The sequence below is a fragment of the Pleuronectes platessa genome, chromosome 3 (genome assembly GCF_947347685.1).
Source record: "Pleuronectes platessa chromosome 3, fPlePla1.1, whole genome shotgun sequence".
Lineage (NCBI taxonomy): Eukaryota > Metazoa > Chordata > Actinopteri > Pleuronectiformes > Pleuronectidae > Pleuronectes > Pleuronectes platessa.
Window position 1 is genome coordinate 2,620,383 of NC_070628.1, and position 15,133 is coordinate 2,635,515.

General features: G+C 41.6%; 1 protein-coding gene and 1 long non-coding RNA gene across 2 annotated transcripts; both read left to right on the top strand.

Moving 5' to 3' along the window:
- On the top strand, nt 1-6,572 carry LOC128437512 (basement membrane-specific heparan sulfate proteoglycan core protein). Its single transcript, XM_053419696.1, has 11 exons — nt 1-169; nt 476-530; nt 683-761; nt 1,152-1,508; nt 1,649-1,870; nt 2,817-3,173; nt 3,246-3,476; nt 3,603-3,869; nt 4,591-4,851; nt 5,670-5,930; nt 6,490-6,572. Exons 3-11 carry the CDS (start codon nt 707-709, stop codon nt 6,570-6,572), a joined length of 2,094 nt encoding a protein of 697 aa, XP_053275671.1. The 5' UTR covers nt 1-169; nt 476-530; nt 683-706.
- A 99-nt stretch (nt 6,573-6,671) lies between these two features.
- On the top strand, nt 6,672-11,163 carry LOC128436962 (uncharacterized). Its single transcript, XR_008338140.1, has 3 exons — nt 6,672-6,739; nt 7,916-8,088; nt 8,964-11,163. It is a non-coding gene; the product is annotated as an uncharacterized LOC128436962 (long non-coding RNA).
- The last annotated feature ends 3,970 nt before the right edge of the window (nt 11,164-15,133 follow it).

Consider the following 15,133-nt stretch of genomic DNA (forward strand, 5'->3'; position numbering starts at 1 on the left):
AGGTCTCAACTGATCTATTTCTATCTCTCATCGTGTCTGGCTGACAAACATCACTTCTCAAGAGTGGAATCTAGCTGCTGATGAGGCTTCATCACAGAGACGTGAGAGGCAAAGATTAGTTTGAGAGAAGCAGCGAGTTGCTTTGTCATCTTCCTTCTTTCTGTGTCAGGTACATCTACATTTACAGGAAAGCACTTTGTGTTATATCGTGTTTGTATGAAAAGTGTTTGAATAATTGTTCCAGTCTTTCTCATGGTTCCAGCTTCTTAATGTTTGAGGTTTTCCTGCATTTCTCTTAAATTACCTTGAGTTATTGTGAAGTTTGGGGGGGGGGGGGGGGGGGGGGGGGGGTGATGAACACTGCTTACAACCTGAGTTGAGAATGATTCAGGTTTGGTGGGAACAGACACTAAATTTTTTTTCTGAAACACTGTAAAATGAGGAGTACAAACCACAAGTTCCCTCTTTGTTTTAGGTTTAATCTACCTTCATCAGGCTCAGCAAGCATGTAAGTGGAAAGAGGAAGGAAGGTGGGTGTGTTTAACAGTTTAAATTTATCTCTTTCTTACAGAATCTGTCTTTATTCTCAGACTCTTCTGTGTTGTAGGTAGACGTGTCTGTGATGTAACTGAGTTTCATCTTGTGCACATTATTCATCTGTGGACGTTTTTCTTGTTTGAAGTCACAGACGAGAGCAGCAGCTACTATGAGTGTAACTGCAGCAGCCAGTGGATTTGTTGTCCTTCTTCTCACTGTGACAGGTACTGTACCTCTACATTCATGTTGTCACTCTATTTTACACTCTGACTTCTGATTCACCTGAAGTGAGTTTGAGAAAGAAAGTAAAAATATAAATGAAGCATTCATTCATTTTCAGATCACCACCTGTAAAGTGATGCAGAAAAAAAATATATGAAGGAATTATCATCAGTATTTCATCTGAAACATGTTATTCTTATTATGAATATGACTATGATTATTATCATCATGACTGAGTTCCTCTCCTCTTGATGACTTGTCATCAGTGTGTGGAGTCATTAGTTGAAATGCTATGGAATGCTGCTCATGGAAATGTGTTTCTTTTCTACAGAAAGTAAAAAGTAAACTAAGTGTTCTCTGGTGTGTTATGAATCTGATTCTCTGTGTTACAGTGGTACAGTGTGAGAATGGCTGGGATGTGAGTTACACTTCTACTGAGATCTGTGCCGTCAGAGGATCAACAGTGGACATTACCTGTACCTACACATACCCATCCACATTTAATAACCATGATACTACAGTTCAGGAAACTTTCTGGTTCATTAAAGAGAGTAATGGGATTCATGTTGATCTAAGTACTGATCCGGAGTATTCAGGTCGTGTGGAGAATCTCTGTGGAAACAACAAGTGCACTCTGAGAATCTCTAACCTGAGAGAGAGCGACTCAGCTGTGTACAAGTTCAGGTTCACAACAAACCAACCTACTGGGAGTTTTACTGGTTCAGCTGGAGTCACTCTGTCTGTCACAGGTAACATTTACATCTGAACATTCATTCATTTATTTCCTACATCTTGTTTTGTTCACTTGAGTGTGTCTGTGCACTTTTATATGCATGTGTGTGTGTGTTGTCAGTTTGGACTAAAATGAATTCCTTATTCTCACACACAGATTTGCATGTGCAGGTGAGCAGATCAGTGAAGTATGACACTTATAACTGGGCAGAGCTCAGGTGTCAGAGCAGTTGTCGTCTTCCTGATCATCTGAACTACGTCTGGTACAAGAATCAACAGAAGATGAATGAAGGAGAATCTTATTCAGGTCATTTTTATCCTACAACCAGAGTTTCCTGTGCTGTTAAAGGACACGAGGATTTCCGCTCTCCGTCAATGTGTGAGTTTAATCTACAGTATTTCACTAGCAGCACCATCTGCTGGAGTATTTGAGATAATGCATTGTACCATAACTTCATGTGACTTTTAATACTTTTTTCTGCATGGGCACATTGAACTCTTGGGCTACTACTGTCAGTACTGACAAACTAGTGTAGTACTAGTACAAGTATTCAACTAGTGTAAATAAAGACTGAAGACATTACTGCTCCCCAGAAGTGAAGCCAAAGCATCTTGATCTCCCCCTGGTGGCTGGCTGCAGTATAGAACATACATCCTGTCTCCTCCATGTTAGTGGGAAGGACATGGACCAATCTAAAAAGTCAAAGACATCTTTCTCAAAGATGGTTTCTGTCATTTTAGGTCGTTCTTATCACACTCTATTGTTCATGTTTCTCATCAGTTGGTTTTAATTAGTTATTTGATCAAATTTAAATTAGATTAAACTTCATGATTGACAGCTGACGCTGACTCAGGATTGGTCGAGCTCATGTATGGGCGGGACCTTGATACTGTGGCTCCATCTCCGGATCACTACTGTGCAGACTGTGGTTCCAAATGTGAAAGATGGCAGCGTTGGTATCCAGGATATTTGGCTTCATTTCTGGAGAGTGGGAGGAAGTGGAGACGTGTCGTCCATCTTTGGTCGACTCTGCATAAAAGACACAGATCATTTCCTCCATATTGGCCAGTTTGCTCCATTATAAGAGCAACTTATACAAGGTCCCTCATGTTCCTCACCTCCAACAGTGTGTTTCTCCCTCACACTGAAGTCTAAAGGAAACTTCACTGTGTTTTATGTGAACTGAAAGTTTCCTCATCTTGGCATCGTCATCATCTTAAAATGAAAACCTGCCAACTGGTGATTCACCAGAAAAAATACATGGAGTTAGTTTTATAAATGTATAAGTTTATCTTCTGATTCTCTGATGTGCTCTGTGTTACAGTGGTGAGGAGTCAGAATGGCTGGGGTGTGAGTTACACTTCTACTGAGATCTGTGCCTTCAGAGGATCAACAGTGGACATTAACTGTACCTACACATACCCATCCAGGTTGAATAACCATGATACTACAGTTCAGGAAAAGTTCTGGTTCATTAAAGAGAGTAATGGGATTCACGCTGATCTAAGGACTGATCCGGAGTATTCAGGTCGTGTGGAGAATCTCTGTGGAAACAACAAGTGCACTCTGAGAATCTCTAACCTGAGAGTGAGCGACTCAGCTGTGTACAAGTTCAGGTTCACAACAAACCAACTTTCTGGGAGTTTTACTGGTTTTCCTGGAGTCACACTGAATCTCACAGGTAACATTTACATTAGAGTCAGTTTGAAATGTTAGTGTGTATGTTGAAATAAAATCACATGTTTGTTCACAGACCCTCAGCTCCAGGTACATGTGAGGAGATCAACAGCCAATCCATCTTCTACCTGGACAGAGCTGACCTGTCACAGCAGGTGTCAGCTCCCTGATCATCTTTCCTACGTTTGGTACAATAACAATAAACCTGTTGGACGAAAAAAATACTTTCACCTCCGACACTTTAATGCTGAAGACAGCTATCACTGTGCTATAGAAGGACAGGAGCGTTTCCCTTCTCCTACAGTGTGTGAGTTTACTCCTCCTCATGAAGCTACAATAATGGGGAAATAATTTAAATTTAAACTTTAACAAATAATACAGACAGTGTTTTGATGTATTCTCATCCTGTGTGTTAATATAAACTATCCTTCAGACGCTCCAAAGCCTCCCTCTGTGTCAGTGAGTCCCTCTGGTGAGATCATGGAGGGCAGCTCAGTGACTCTGACCTGCAGCAGTGATGCTAACCCAGCAGCTAAATACACCTGGTACAGGAGAAGAGGAGATAAACAAGTTCAACGTCTCAGTGAAGAGACACAATTTGTCCTCAGCTCCATCCGGTCGTCAGACTCTGGAGAGTATTACTGCACAGCTGAGAATGAGCTGGGAAGGAGTTCAGCAAACATCTCTATTACTGTGACATGTGAGTGAAACACAGGTTATTAAGAGAAGAGATATTGAATCTGTACCATTCTTTGTCCTTTACCTTTTAAATGTGCAGATATTGGTCGTTTGACTTCTGCCCCATAAATATTCACAGTCAGATCATCAGCAGCACAAACAGGAATCCACCCAGCGTCAGTAAAAACATCCATAAAGTTTTCACCATCCTCAGTAAACGTGAAAGATATTTCCTTCACTGTGCACATTCACATGATGAGCAAACAGCTCTCAGCAGACAGACTGTGGTGAAAACAAAACCCTGCTCCTATGCACACGTCACACATACACCTCCCAGCAGGGGGAGCAGTGGATCATTAACATTTTAAGAGACACAACCACAAACAGGCCACTCTGAACAGAACTCTTCACTTGTTTTAAGAGAAAGAAACTCTGTCTAATTGTTGTAAAGGGTCCTAATATGTCACGTTTAAGTCAATTTTAAAAACTTGACAATGGTTTGGAAATCTGTGGACATTCAGGGGAGTCTGGAAACAGTAGTGCAACAGGAAATCATTGAAAAAAACAAAAACTCTCACTTAACAACAAGAACATTTACCTGTTGCAGTTTAATAACTTTGCTGTTGTAACTCAGTGACTCCACTCACCTGAACACCTTTGACTGTAACACATCGTATCATATATGTCCCCAAATGTTAAACACAATGTCTGTCATCTGTTATCATCATTCTGTTTTCACACAGACGCTCCGAAGCTTCCCTCTGTGTCAGTGAGTCCCTCTGGTGAGATCATGGAGGGCAGCTCAGTGACTCTGACCTGCAGCAGTGATGCTAACCCAGCAGCTAACTACACCTGGTACAAGAAGAACCGAACTCTGCTTCATGGACCAGAGGGTGTTTATCGTCTCTCCTCCATCAGCTCTGGGGACAGCGGGGTCTACTCCTGCAAGTCTGAGAATCAGTACGGACGGATCAACTCCACGTCTCTACACTTAGACGTCCAGTGTGAGTAGAAAACATCCACATGTCCATGAAACCCAGCACTGTCTCACAACCTTACAGAAGGTTCCTGGGTCCGCCCCCTTATCTGGATTCACACCAAACTTTACTGAGTTCTTCTCTGACCCGTTCCTCATCCTACCTCCAAGTTTCATGATAATTGACTCAGTAGTTTTTGTGTAATCTTGCTTAAAATCAACAACCAACAAACAAACAGACTGAGGTGAAAACATCTGTTGATGCATAGCAACACTGTATGACGTCATTTTCTAAACTCATAGTGACGACATTCCCATCATATGATCATAGATTATTTTTCAGTGTATATAAGCTTCAGGTCGTCTCTATAGTCCTATTAGAGGCAGGAATACAGCAGAAGGCAGTTTTAAGGATGCATGATGTAAATCTCTAACTTCTTTGTGACATTACTTATAAGTCATCTATCGTTATATGATGGGGAATAATGTTCTGATCAGTATATTATTCATTCTCTCTGCTGTTTGACTAAATATCTTGGAAAATTTGTCTTTTGAATCAAATCTTTGCTCATCTTGACCTCTGACCTTTGACCAATCAGCTGAAAAGTCAATATTCACTGTAAAATTCAGTAAGTTTGGTTCATGTGTTGAGTTATTTTGTACATTCACACAAACGGGCTGAAAATAAAACCCTCAGTACCTGCTTCTGTCTGTGCTGGCGCCCCGGGTTAATAATGATCATCTATATTTAAGAAGCACTTATCAAAACCAGAGATTGAAAAGTTCTTCACTTTGGTTAATGAATATTTCTGAGTTGAATTCATGATCTTGCATGTTTGACATCAGACGCTCCAAAGCCTCCCTCTGTGTCAGTGAGTCCCTTTGGTGAGATCATGGAGGGCAGCTCAGTGACTCTGACCTGCAGCAGTGATGCTAACCCAGCAGCTCACTACACCTGGTACAAGGAGGACGAGGACTCACCAACAGCATCAGGACAAATCTTCACCATCACTGATATCACAGCTGAACATGGTGGAAAGTATCAGTGTGAGGCCCAGAACACACACGGACGTAGTAAGGCCACCTTACATCTGACTGTTGGAGCAGGTGAGTCATGTGAAGTCCTAACACCTTAAAGGTTCTGGAGCTGTGGATTGTGCCATTCTTTGTCCTTTACATTTTAAATGTGCAGATATGGGTCGTTTGACTTCTGCCCCATAAATATTCACAGTCAGACCATCAGCAGCACAAAGAGGAATCCACCCAGCGTCAGTAAAAACATCCACAAAGCTTTCTCCATCCTCAGTAAACTTGAAAGATATTTCCTTCACTGTGCACATTCACATGACGAGCAAACAGCTCTCAGCGGACAGACTGTGGTGAAAACAAAACCCTGCTCCTGTGCACACGTCACACATACACCTCCCAGCAGGGGGAGCAGTGGATCATAAAGAGTTTAAGAGACACACCCACAAACAGGCCTCTCTGAGAATTCTTCACTTGTTTTATTAAAATAGAAACTGTCTTTATATTCAGTCAGAACATCGAGACAGGTTTAGTAAACATAACAAAAGTTGTTTTTGTAAATGTTTCATCATGCACCTTTAAGTATTGTGATTCGTGAACTAATAAAGTGAAAGTTATTTCATCATAGTTTTATCTGCAGCATGGAGATCAGCACTCATTGGATCAGCTGCTGCAGTTTTCCTCACTGTGACTCTCCTCTCCGTGTTCCTACTGATCAGGTGAGAAAATCTGTTCCACTAAATCTTTGTACGATGAATTCCTGAAAATCTGTCCTGTTAAATTGAATCAACTCAATTATTATGTATATTGTTTGTTATCAATTGATCAGAAAAAAGAGAAACTCTCATCAATCTGCTGATCCTGGGGACAGACTTGACCACAGTGAGCAGGTGAGACACACAGTTCAGCTTCAATCCTTTCAAACGACACTATTTCTCACGTCAAACCCTTTTCTCTGTCATGTGAAGATTAAAAACTCGTTATTAAAATCACAGTCAAAATTGTAAAAACAATCATCTGGTGTTTGAATTTCCTTCTGGTAATCTATCCATTGAAGCAAATTGCTGAGTGTTGTAATTCTCAGTTTGTTGATTTGTAACTTGTGCTGCTTTAAATATTATGGAAGTTAGTGAAAGATTGTATTGATTGGTTCAGATATCTTTAGTGTGGAGCACTGTGATGTGGAGCAGATCACCATTGGGTGTGGTTGTGTAACACGTTGATTGTGCATCGTTCTGTCAGAGACTAAGTGTGTGTGAGACTGCTGTTTGTAGAGTGTGTCGTTGGAACAAATAAAGTCAGTGTTGGCTGCGTGTGGATGCAGCAGTTGTGTTCTTTCATATCTGTATTTAGTGAGTATGTTGCCCTTTGACGTGAAGTTTGGAGAGATAGTGTTGTGTGGCATTGTGTGTCGGTGAGTAGGGCACGGTGCATCGGCGAGACTGAGAGTTGTGTACTCGTTGCTGGTCGGAACAAGACTGAGAGAAACAAGGGAGTTAGGGGGTGTGGCCTATCCCCCATCCTTCTTGCTCCTTCAAGTTTCTGTGAGCCTGACTTTTATTTTTTTAAGTGCCTCTGAGTCTTTCGATGTGCAATTGTGTTAAAGTGTTACAGTTAAATGATACACACTATACACACAAAATATAGTGCTCAAAGAGATTTTATCAACGATTTGCTAACAGATAGTTTTGGGGTATAGGGATTATATTGTGTAGCTCGACCTCTTACTAAATGATGTTACACAACTCATTTCTACCAAACTTGGCTTCAGTACATGAACATCCAGCTCCCTGATGTATTCTTATCTGGACACAACCGATGTGAAAGCGCACACACAAGTGGCTCATAGACACACTAAGTGAGAACTGTGTAGTTTTAGTGTTTGGAATTCATACTGAAGACCTTCCCTCCAATTGTTTTTTAGTAGAACCACATGTTTCCTGTCCTTGAAACACTTCTGGTGTAGAAGGAGGAGCTTGAAATAAATCAATAGCTGCTATAGTTGGACTCTAACGTTGTGCATTCTGCCACATGTTCACGATTAAAAAGCAAATTTGTGTTTACAGCGTCTACCCAATCAGTCTGAGGAAAACTGTGACCTTCACTATGCCAGTGTCCACTTCATGAAGAGTGAGACGGATCCCGTCTACTCCAACGTCAGATCAGCTGAACCCAGCGAACACAAGGAGGCGGAGGAGGTTGCGTACGCTTCTGTCAAGTTTAACAGATCTGCCCCGAGGTGAGCAGCTCTTCATTCAGGACCATTATCCTCACTAACACCACAAAACACAATAAACAGAGATGTATCCTATAGAAGTCATTTGTTTTTACACTTTCATTTTCTTCTTTGTTTAAACATGTGTATTTGTTAAAGGAGCCATATTCTGCTCATATTCAGTTTGATCATTTTAATTAATGTTGTGACTTTAAAATGTTTAATGTTCAGAAAACATCACTTTCCTCAGACTGTCTATTGCTGCAGCTCCTCTTTTCAGCCTCTGTCTCAAACACTTGGTTATAGCTCCTGTCTCTTTAAGCCCCCCCTTTTTCCTGATAATGCCCAGTCTGCTCTGATTGGTCACCCGGCCCACTCTGTTGTGATTGGTTAACCACTTCCTGTGCATGTAGGAAATCCTCCACTCTCACTTTACGAGGGACACATTCAATCTCAAATAATTTCTTACAGTTTAACTAGCGTTTCTATGGTGAACAACATGTTTGTTTGAACCCGTGTGCAGCGGGCTCTCGTCTGGTGGGTGTGTCAGAGGTGTTCTCCAATCAGCAGCCACTGTTTTAAAAAGGCAGTGACACAATGGATTCTAAAGCAAACATTGATGAACCACTTCGTAACACATCTGTTTACGTTTTAATACTGCTAATGCTACGTTTGCTACAGCCCTCGCTTCTGCCGGTGATGCAGAGGTATGGGCGGGACTACTGGTGAGGTGTTTCAGGAGCTTCATGTTTTCTCTGGGGCAGAGGAGCTCGTTTTACCAGGAGAGGAGCTCAGACTTTGGGCTTTTTAACTTTGCAGAACTTTGAAACTCAATATGTCTCCTTTCATGCTACGTCTCCATGACCTCCTGATCATTCATTTGGTTTAACTCCTTTCAGAACCAGAGGTCAGGACACTGGAGAGGATCCAGCTGCATTGTACAGCACAGTCAAAAAACCTGCTGTTTAGACCAACGTCTGGAAATCACCTGAGTCCCGATGGAAATATCTCAACAGCTGCTGGATGAATTTGAATAGAATTTCATTCAACTGTTCATGGTCCCCACAGGATGAATCCTTCTTTGGTGACAGACTCCAGCATCATTGTTGATGTGAATGTTCATTTTTAAGTGACTTGTCTTGACAGCTAATGGATAAATTGCCCCGAGGATGAATCCAAGCGACTTCACTGACTCGACTTTTATCTGAAATATATCAGCAACTTGTAAAAGTTGTTAAAAACACAACATTTAGCCTGAATTAGAAATATCAAACATTTTATAACTTGCAGCTTTAAACATGAAAATATCTGCAGTGTGTGTCAGACGGTCGACAAACCGTAAACTTGCAATGAATTTTTTTCTGATCATAAAATTATCAAAACAAGCATTATTAGTTAGTTGTAGTGTGACACTGCTGCCACTAGATGGTAGTGTTACTGATAAAACCACAGAGAGGATTCTGTCCTTTTCTCTTCTTTCTGTTTCTACACTATTGTTTCCATTGTTTCCATCATCAGCCGATCAGGAGTTGTACTCATTTCCTCTGAGGACTGGAGGGAGCACGTCTCATGTGGATGTGAGCTGCTACTCACGTGATGAACGCCTTGAATGTGACGTTAACACAAAGTGAACTGCTGACACCAGATGAGCTGTGTTGCCTCTGGTGACTGTTCAAAGTTTGCATCAGGCCCATTGATTTCACTTTAGTGTTTTGTGGTATTTCTCACATCACGTGTTAAACACGTGAAGAAGAAGGAGTTAGGTGTGTTTTAATCCACCATGTTCACACACTCTCTTAAGGTAAGAAGAAGTCCACGCTGGTTTATTTACGTCCTCCCGGCTCCTCACACACAGTGAACGATGGCAACTAACAGAAAAAGGATGTTGATGATTTTTGCTGAATAAAGTGACACCCAGCGGGTCATAATGCTTATGCTATCGTGTCTTAACGCAGCGGTTCCCCGGTCTTGTTTCCAAACTGCGTTGCTAATTCAACAGCTGCAACAGCTTGAAGCTACACGGAGGCAGCTAGCTTCCCCCCAGCTTCCACACACAGTCAGCACGGACACCCGATACTAGCTACTACCAAGTGTTTGCTTCTAACCTGACGGTGTTTGAGAAACAGTGTCATGAGAGCCGTGGGATTAAAGTCAGCGGGTTTTTGCGCTGCTCCCACCGCAGTTAGCATGGTGGCTAGCCCGCTAGCCCCGTTATGAAAGTTCGTTATAACCGTATGTGACCGTACACACATGCTGTAAGTGCTCTAACCAGCCACCGTCAGCCGGACAACGCCGCTGGCTTAACACACTTGTCACATTAATCATAGAGTTGTAGTTGTGATTTTGGTTTATTGTGATGTAGGGAATGGAACAGGAAGTCTGAGGTTCCGAAATGCTGGCGTTAGCGGACCAATCACAGCCAAGGGCTATCCGTGGGCTCTCCGCCATTTTGACGTGTAGTTAGAAAAATGAGAGCTGCACGAAAAGCTCTCCGAGGAGCCTCGGAGAGGCCCGGAGAGGGCGTTCCACGTTGGAGAGGGCGGTCCTATCTGTCCGTGTCCGTCAAAACGGAGAAGCATACATTGGCCTTTAGGGTGTTAAGCTTGAATGTTGTTAACGAACAGAATAATGTTGTACTGCTGTGATCCAGGTTCATAAGTCATACAGAAAGATAATATATTATTATTACTTATTCTTCATTAAGATTATTGATTTAATATATTTGTTTTGGAAATTTTAGTAATATTATAATTTGGTTTGCTGCACCTTTAGGAGACTGATGTGAATTATACTTTTCTTCACATTATTCATATTTATAGTCTTTTTTATTTCATTTGTTGTTCACTGACAACAGCCTTTTTTCTAACTTTGTGATGTACAGTTTTGCCACAAAGCCGATTTTTCTTTCAGGGATCATTAAAAGTGTGTTTTTTATTCTGTTCATATATTTTTATTTTTACATTAAATGTGAAAGCTAATTTTTTCCTATTGTTTTGAAGCTCTTACTATATTTTAATCTCACTTCCAATATTTGTTCTGTCTTTCGTTCGTCCTTTTCATAATAAAGCCATTCAGAATCCATAAGGGACTTCCATCACACACATATGTATTTATTGTCTTCTTCCCGTGAGTTGAGCTGCTTACGGGTCCCACTGCAGAGACGAGGTGGATGAATGCTTGTGTGACCCTTGGTTACACTAGAAAGAGTGTAAATGTGGAGCAGGATGAGAGATACTAGGTAAACAGGAGCCCTGGACTTGAATATCAATAACAAGAATTAACACCGGGATTACCTTGAATGAACTTGTATTAGAACACATAACCTGCTATTTAAGTTTGATGGACAGTTACAGTACAGCATAAATTTACCCCAAATAACAAACAAAAACTAGGGCTACGTTGTAGCACTTGCGGGCCCGAGCACCCGCACGTTGAAGCCTGTTGCGGTCGGTGGAGAGAGCGATCGATGACCAAGCGCACATCATCGATCGAGCATGCACTTCTCCACGTTGCATGCGTTTTGCGCTCTGCGGCAGTAGGTTTGCCAGTAGGTGGCGCCATCACTATTATTACGCACAGACATATAGATCTGTTCAAGTAGGCGCTCTGCTGTAGCGTGAGAAATTTTGTCTCAATTGGACAATGTTTCCGCAACTTAATTTTCACACTGATCAATAGGTGGCGCTATGATCCTGAACTAATATTCATATATGGAGCTGTTCTATTCAGGATTGTGATCATAGGTCAGTAGTTTGGAGCCGGTTGGATAATGCAGAGTGGATTAACAAAGTACTTCCTGTTTCCTGGCGAATCAGTAGGTGGCGCTATGACACTGAGGAAATATTGACACATAGAGCTGTTCAGGCTTGGACTCTGACCATGTGACAGAAGTTTTGTAGTGATAGGACAATGCACAGTGGAGTTATGATAACATCGTGTCCTTTGGCGAAGGAAAATCCTTCGCCGCACATCAATGTTTACACGGTTTGAGGAAACGTCACAATTCTGACCATGATCTAATGACTTGACTGAGCTGATTTGAGCTGTATATTGTAAATCAGCCAGGAGCAGTTCATCAAAGTATAAAACATGTCACTTCCTGTAGCCACCAGGGGGCGCTGTAATTTCAAGTCATAATTTCTGTGTAGATGTCATCAGGCTGGCACCCTTGTCTTACGTGTCTAGTTTGGACTCGATTGGACAATGTATGTCCGAGATACAGAACCTCGTGTTTTGATGGCGTTTAATCAAACTCAAGACGCCACGCCACGGTCACACGGTGTGACGAAAGGTCAATCTCTTAATCACTTTTTATCTCCATCTTGTTGTGATGGCACTGATCTTAATTTGAAGTTAATCTGAAGAAAGCCCTTGGACAAGTGCATCAAGTAAAAATGTGGAATATGGAAAAAAAATGGCCACTTAATCCAAAATGGCGGCCTCCCTGTTTGGTCAAGCATACCTATCCAAGATATTTTTTTGTTTGTTATGAAACGACACATGTCCCGATAGATTTGTATAAATGTCGGCCATCGTAGTGCCGGGGTTGCCCTATAGGGGGCGCTGGTCAGTTTTTTTGCCACGCCCATTTCTTAAAACCATATGAATATCTTCAGGGGGGGGCTGTTGTTACACACATGTAGTTTGAGAGAGATAGAACCATGAACACTGAAGTTACAGCAATTTCGTGTTTCACGGCGAGGTGATGAACTTTGATGCCACGCCATTAATATGGCATTTGACGAAAAGTCACAGTTATCTTATGCCTTCATTATCAATGTCTTGAGACCCATTTGGTACAGTTTGACATGGTTGAGGTCAGTGGATGAGGAGGAATACATCCAAGTGTAAGACAAGCAAAAAACAAGACATTTCCTGGTTCCACCAGGGGGCGCTGTGATTTTGAGTCATTATTTCTGTGTAGATGTCCTCAGGCCGGGACTCTTGTCCTACATGTCTAGTTTGGACTTGATTGGACCATGTATGTTCGAGATACAGATGCTCGTGTTTTGATGGCGTGGAACCAAATTTTGACTTCACGCCACGGTCACACGAAGTGACGGAAAAAAATTCCGTTGATCATTTTTTTTCTCAATCTTGTTGTGATGACACCCATCTAATTTTTAAGTTGATCTGATGAAAGCTCTACGACAAGTACATTAAAGTAAAAATGTGGAATTTGGCCAAAATGGCCACTAAATCCAAAATGGCGGGCTTCCTGTTGCATTTTTCATAATGCTCCAATAGACTTTTTTCTATGATTAGTCACGTTACACCAGTGTCTAGATTTTGGTGAAAATCGCTTATGTGGAAACCTAGGGGCTGGTTCCAGGGGGCGCTGTTGAGCCATTTTGCCACGCCCATTTCCAAATACTCCAGAATACGTAAATTTTCACCACTCTCTAATTTACTGGAAAGTTTAAAAACTTTTTGAGCACGTTGAAGCCCTCAAAAAGCCAATTCATTGTTCGGAGAATAATAAGAATAATAATAAGAAATAGAGCTGTTCAGGCTTGTACTCTTATCATGTGACAGAAGTTTGGTAGTGATAGGACAATGCACAGTGGAATTATGAAAACATCGTGTCCTTTGGCGAAGGATGATCCTTTGCCAAACATCAATGTTTACATGGTTTGAGGAAATGTCACAATTCTGACCTTGATTCAATGACTTGACTGAGTTCATTTGAGCTGTATATCTTAAAGCAGCCAGGAGCAGTTCATCAAAGTATAAAACATGTCACTTCATGTTGCCACCAGGGGGCGCTGTGATTTCAAGTCATAATTTCTGTGTAGATGTCATCAGGATGGCACCCTTGTCTTACATGTCTAGTTTGGACTCGATTGGACAATGTATGTCCGAGATACAGAACCTCGTGTTTTGATGGCGTTTAATCAAACTCAAGACGCCACGCCACGGTCACACGGTGTGACGAAAGGTCAATCTCTTAATCACTTTTTATCTCCATCTTGTTGTGATGGCACTGATCTTAATTTGAAGTTAATCTGATGAAAGCCCTGGGACAAGTGCATCAAGTAAAAATGTGGAATATGGAAAAAAAATGGCCACTTAATCCAAAATGGCGGCCTCCCTGTTTGGTCAAGCATACCTATCCAAGATATTTTTTTGTTTGTTATGAAACGACACATGTCCCGATAGATTTGTATAAATGTCGGCCATCGTAGTGCCGGGGTTGCCCTATAGGGGGCGCTGGTCAGTTTTTTTGCCACGCCCATTTCTTAAAACCATATGAATATCTTCAGGGGGGGGCTGTTGTTACACACATGTAGTTTGAGAGAGATAGAATCATGAACACTGAAGTTACAGCAATTTCGTGTTTCACGGCGAGTTGATGAACTTTAATGCCACGCCATTCATATGGCGTTTGACGAAAAGTCACGGTAATCTTATGTCTTCATTGTCAATGTCTTGGGACCCATTTGATACAGTTTGACATGGTTGAGGTCAGTGGATGAGGAGAAATTCATCCAAGTGTAAGACAAGCAAAAAACAAGACATTTCCTGTTGCCACCAGGGGGCGCTGCGGTTTTAAGTCATCATTTATGCATAGATGTCATCAGGCGGGGACTGTTGTCTTACATGTCTAGTTTGGACTTGATTGGAACATGTATGTCCGAGATACAGATGCCCGTGTTTTGATGGCGTGTAACCAATTTTTAACGCCATGCCACGGTCACACGGTGTGATAAAAAAAAAATCCCTCAATCATTTTTTATCTCCATCTTGTTGTGATGACACTCATCTGAATTTGAAGTTGATCTGATGAAAGCCCTGGGACAAGTACGTAAAAGTAAAAATGTGGGATATTGCCAAAATGGCCACTAAAAGCAAAATGGCGGACTTCCTGTTGCGTTTTTCATAATGCTCCATGAGACTTTTTTTCATGACTGGTCACGATACACCTATATCCAGATTTTGATGAAAATCCGTTATGTGGAAACCTAGGGGCTGGTTCCAGGGGGCGCTGTAGAGCCATTTTGCCACGCCCAATTCCAATTACTCCAGAATACTAAAATATCCGCAGACCTTGATTTTCCTGCAAAGTTTC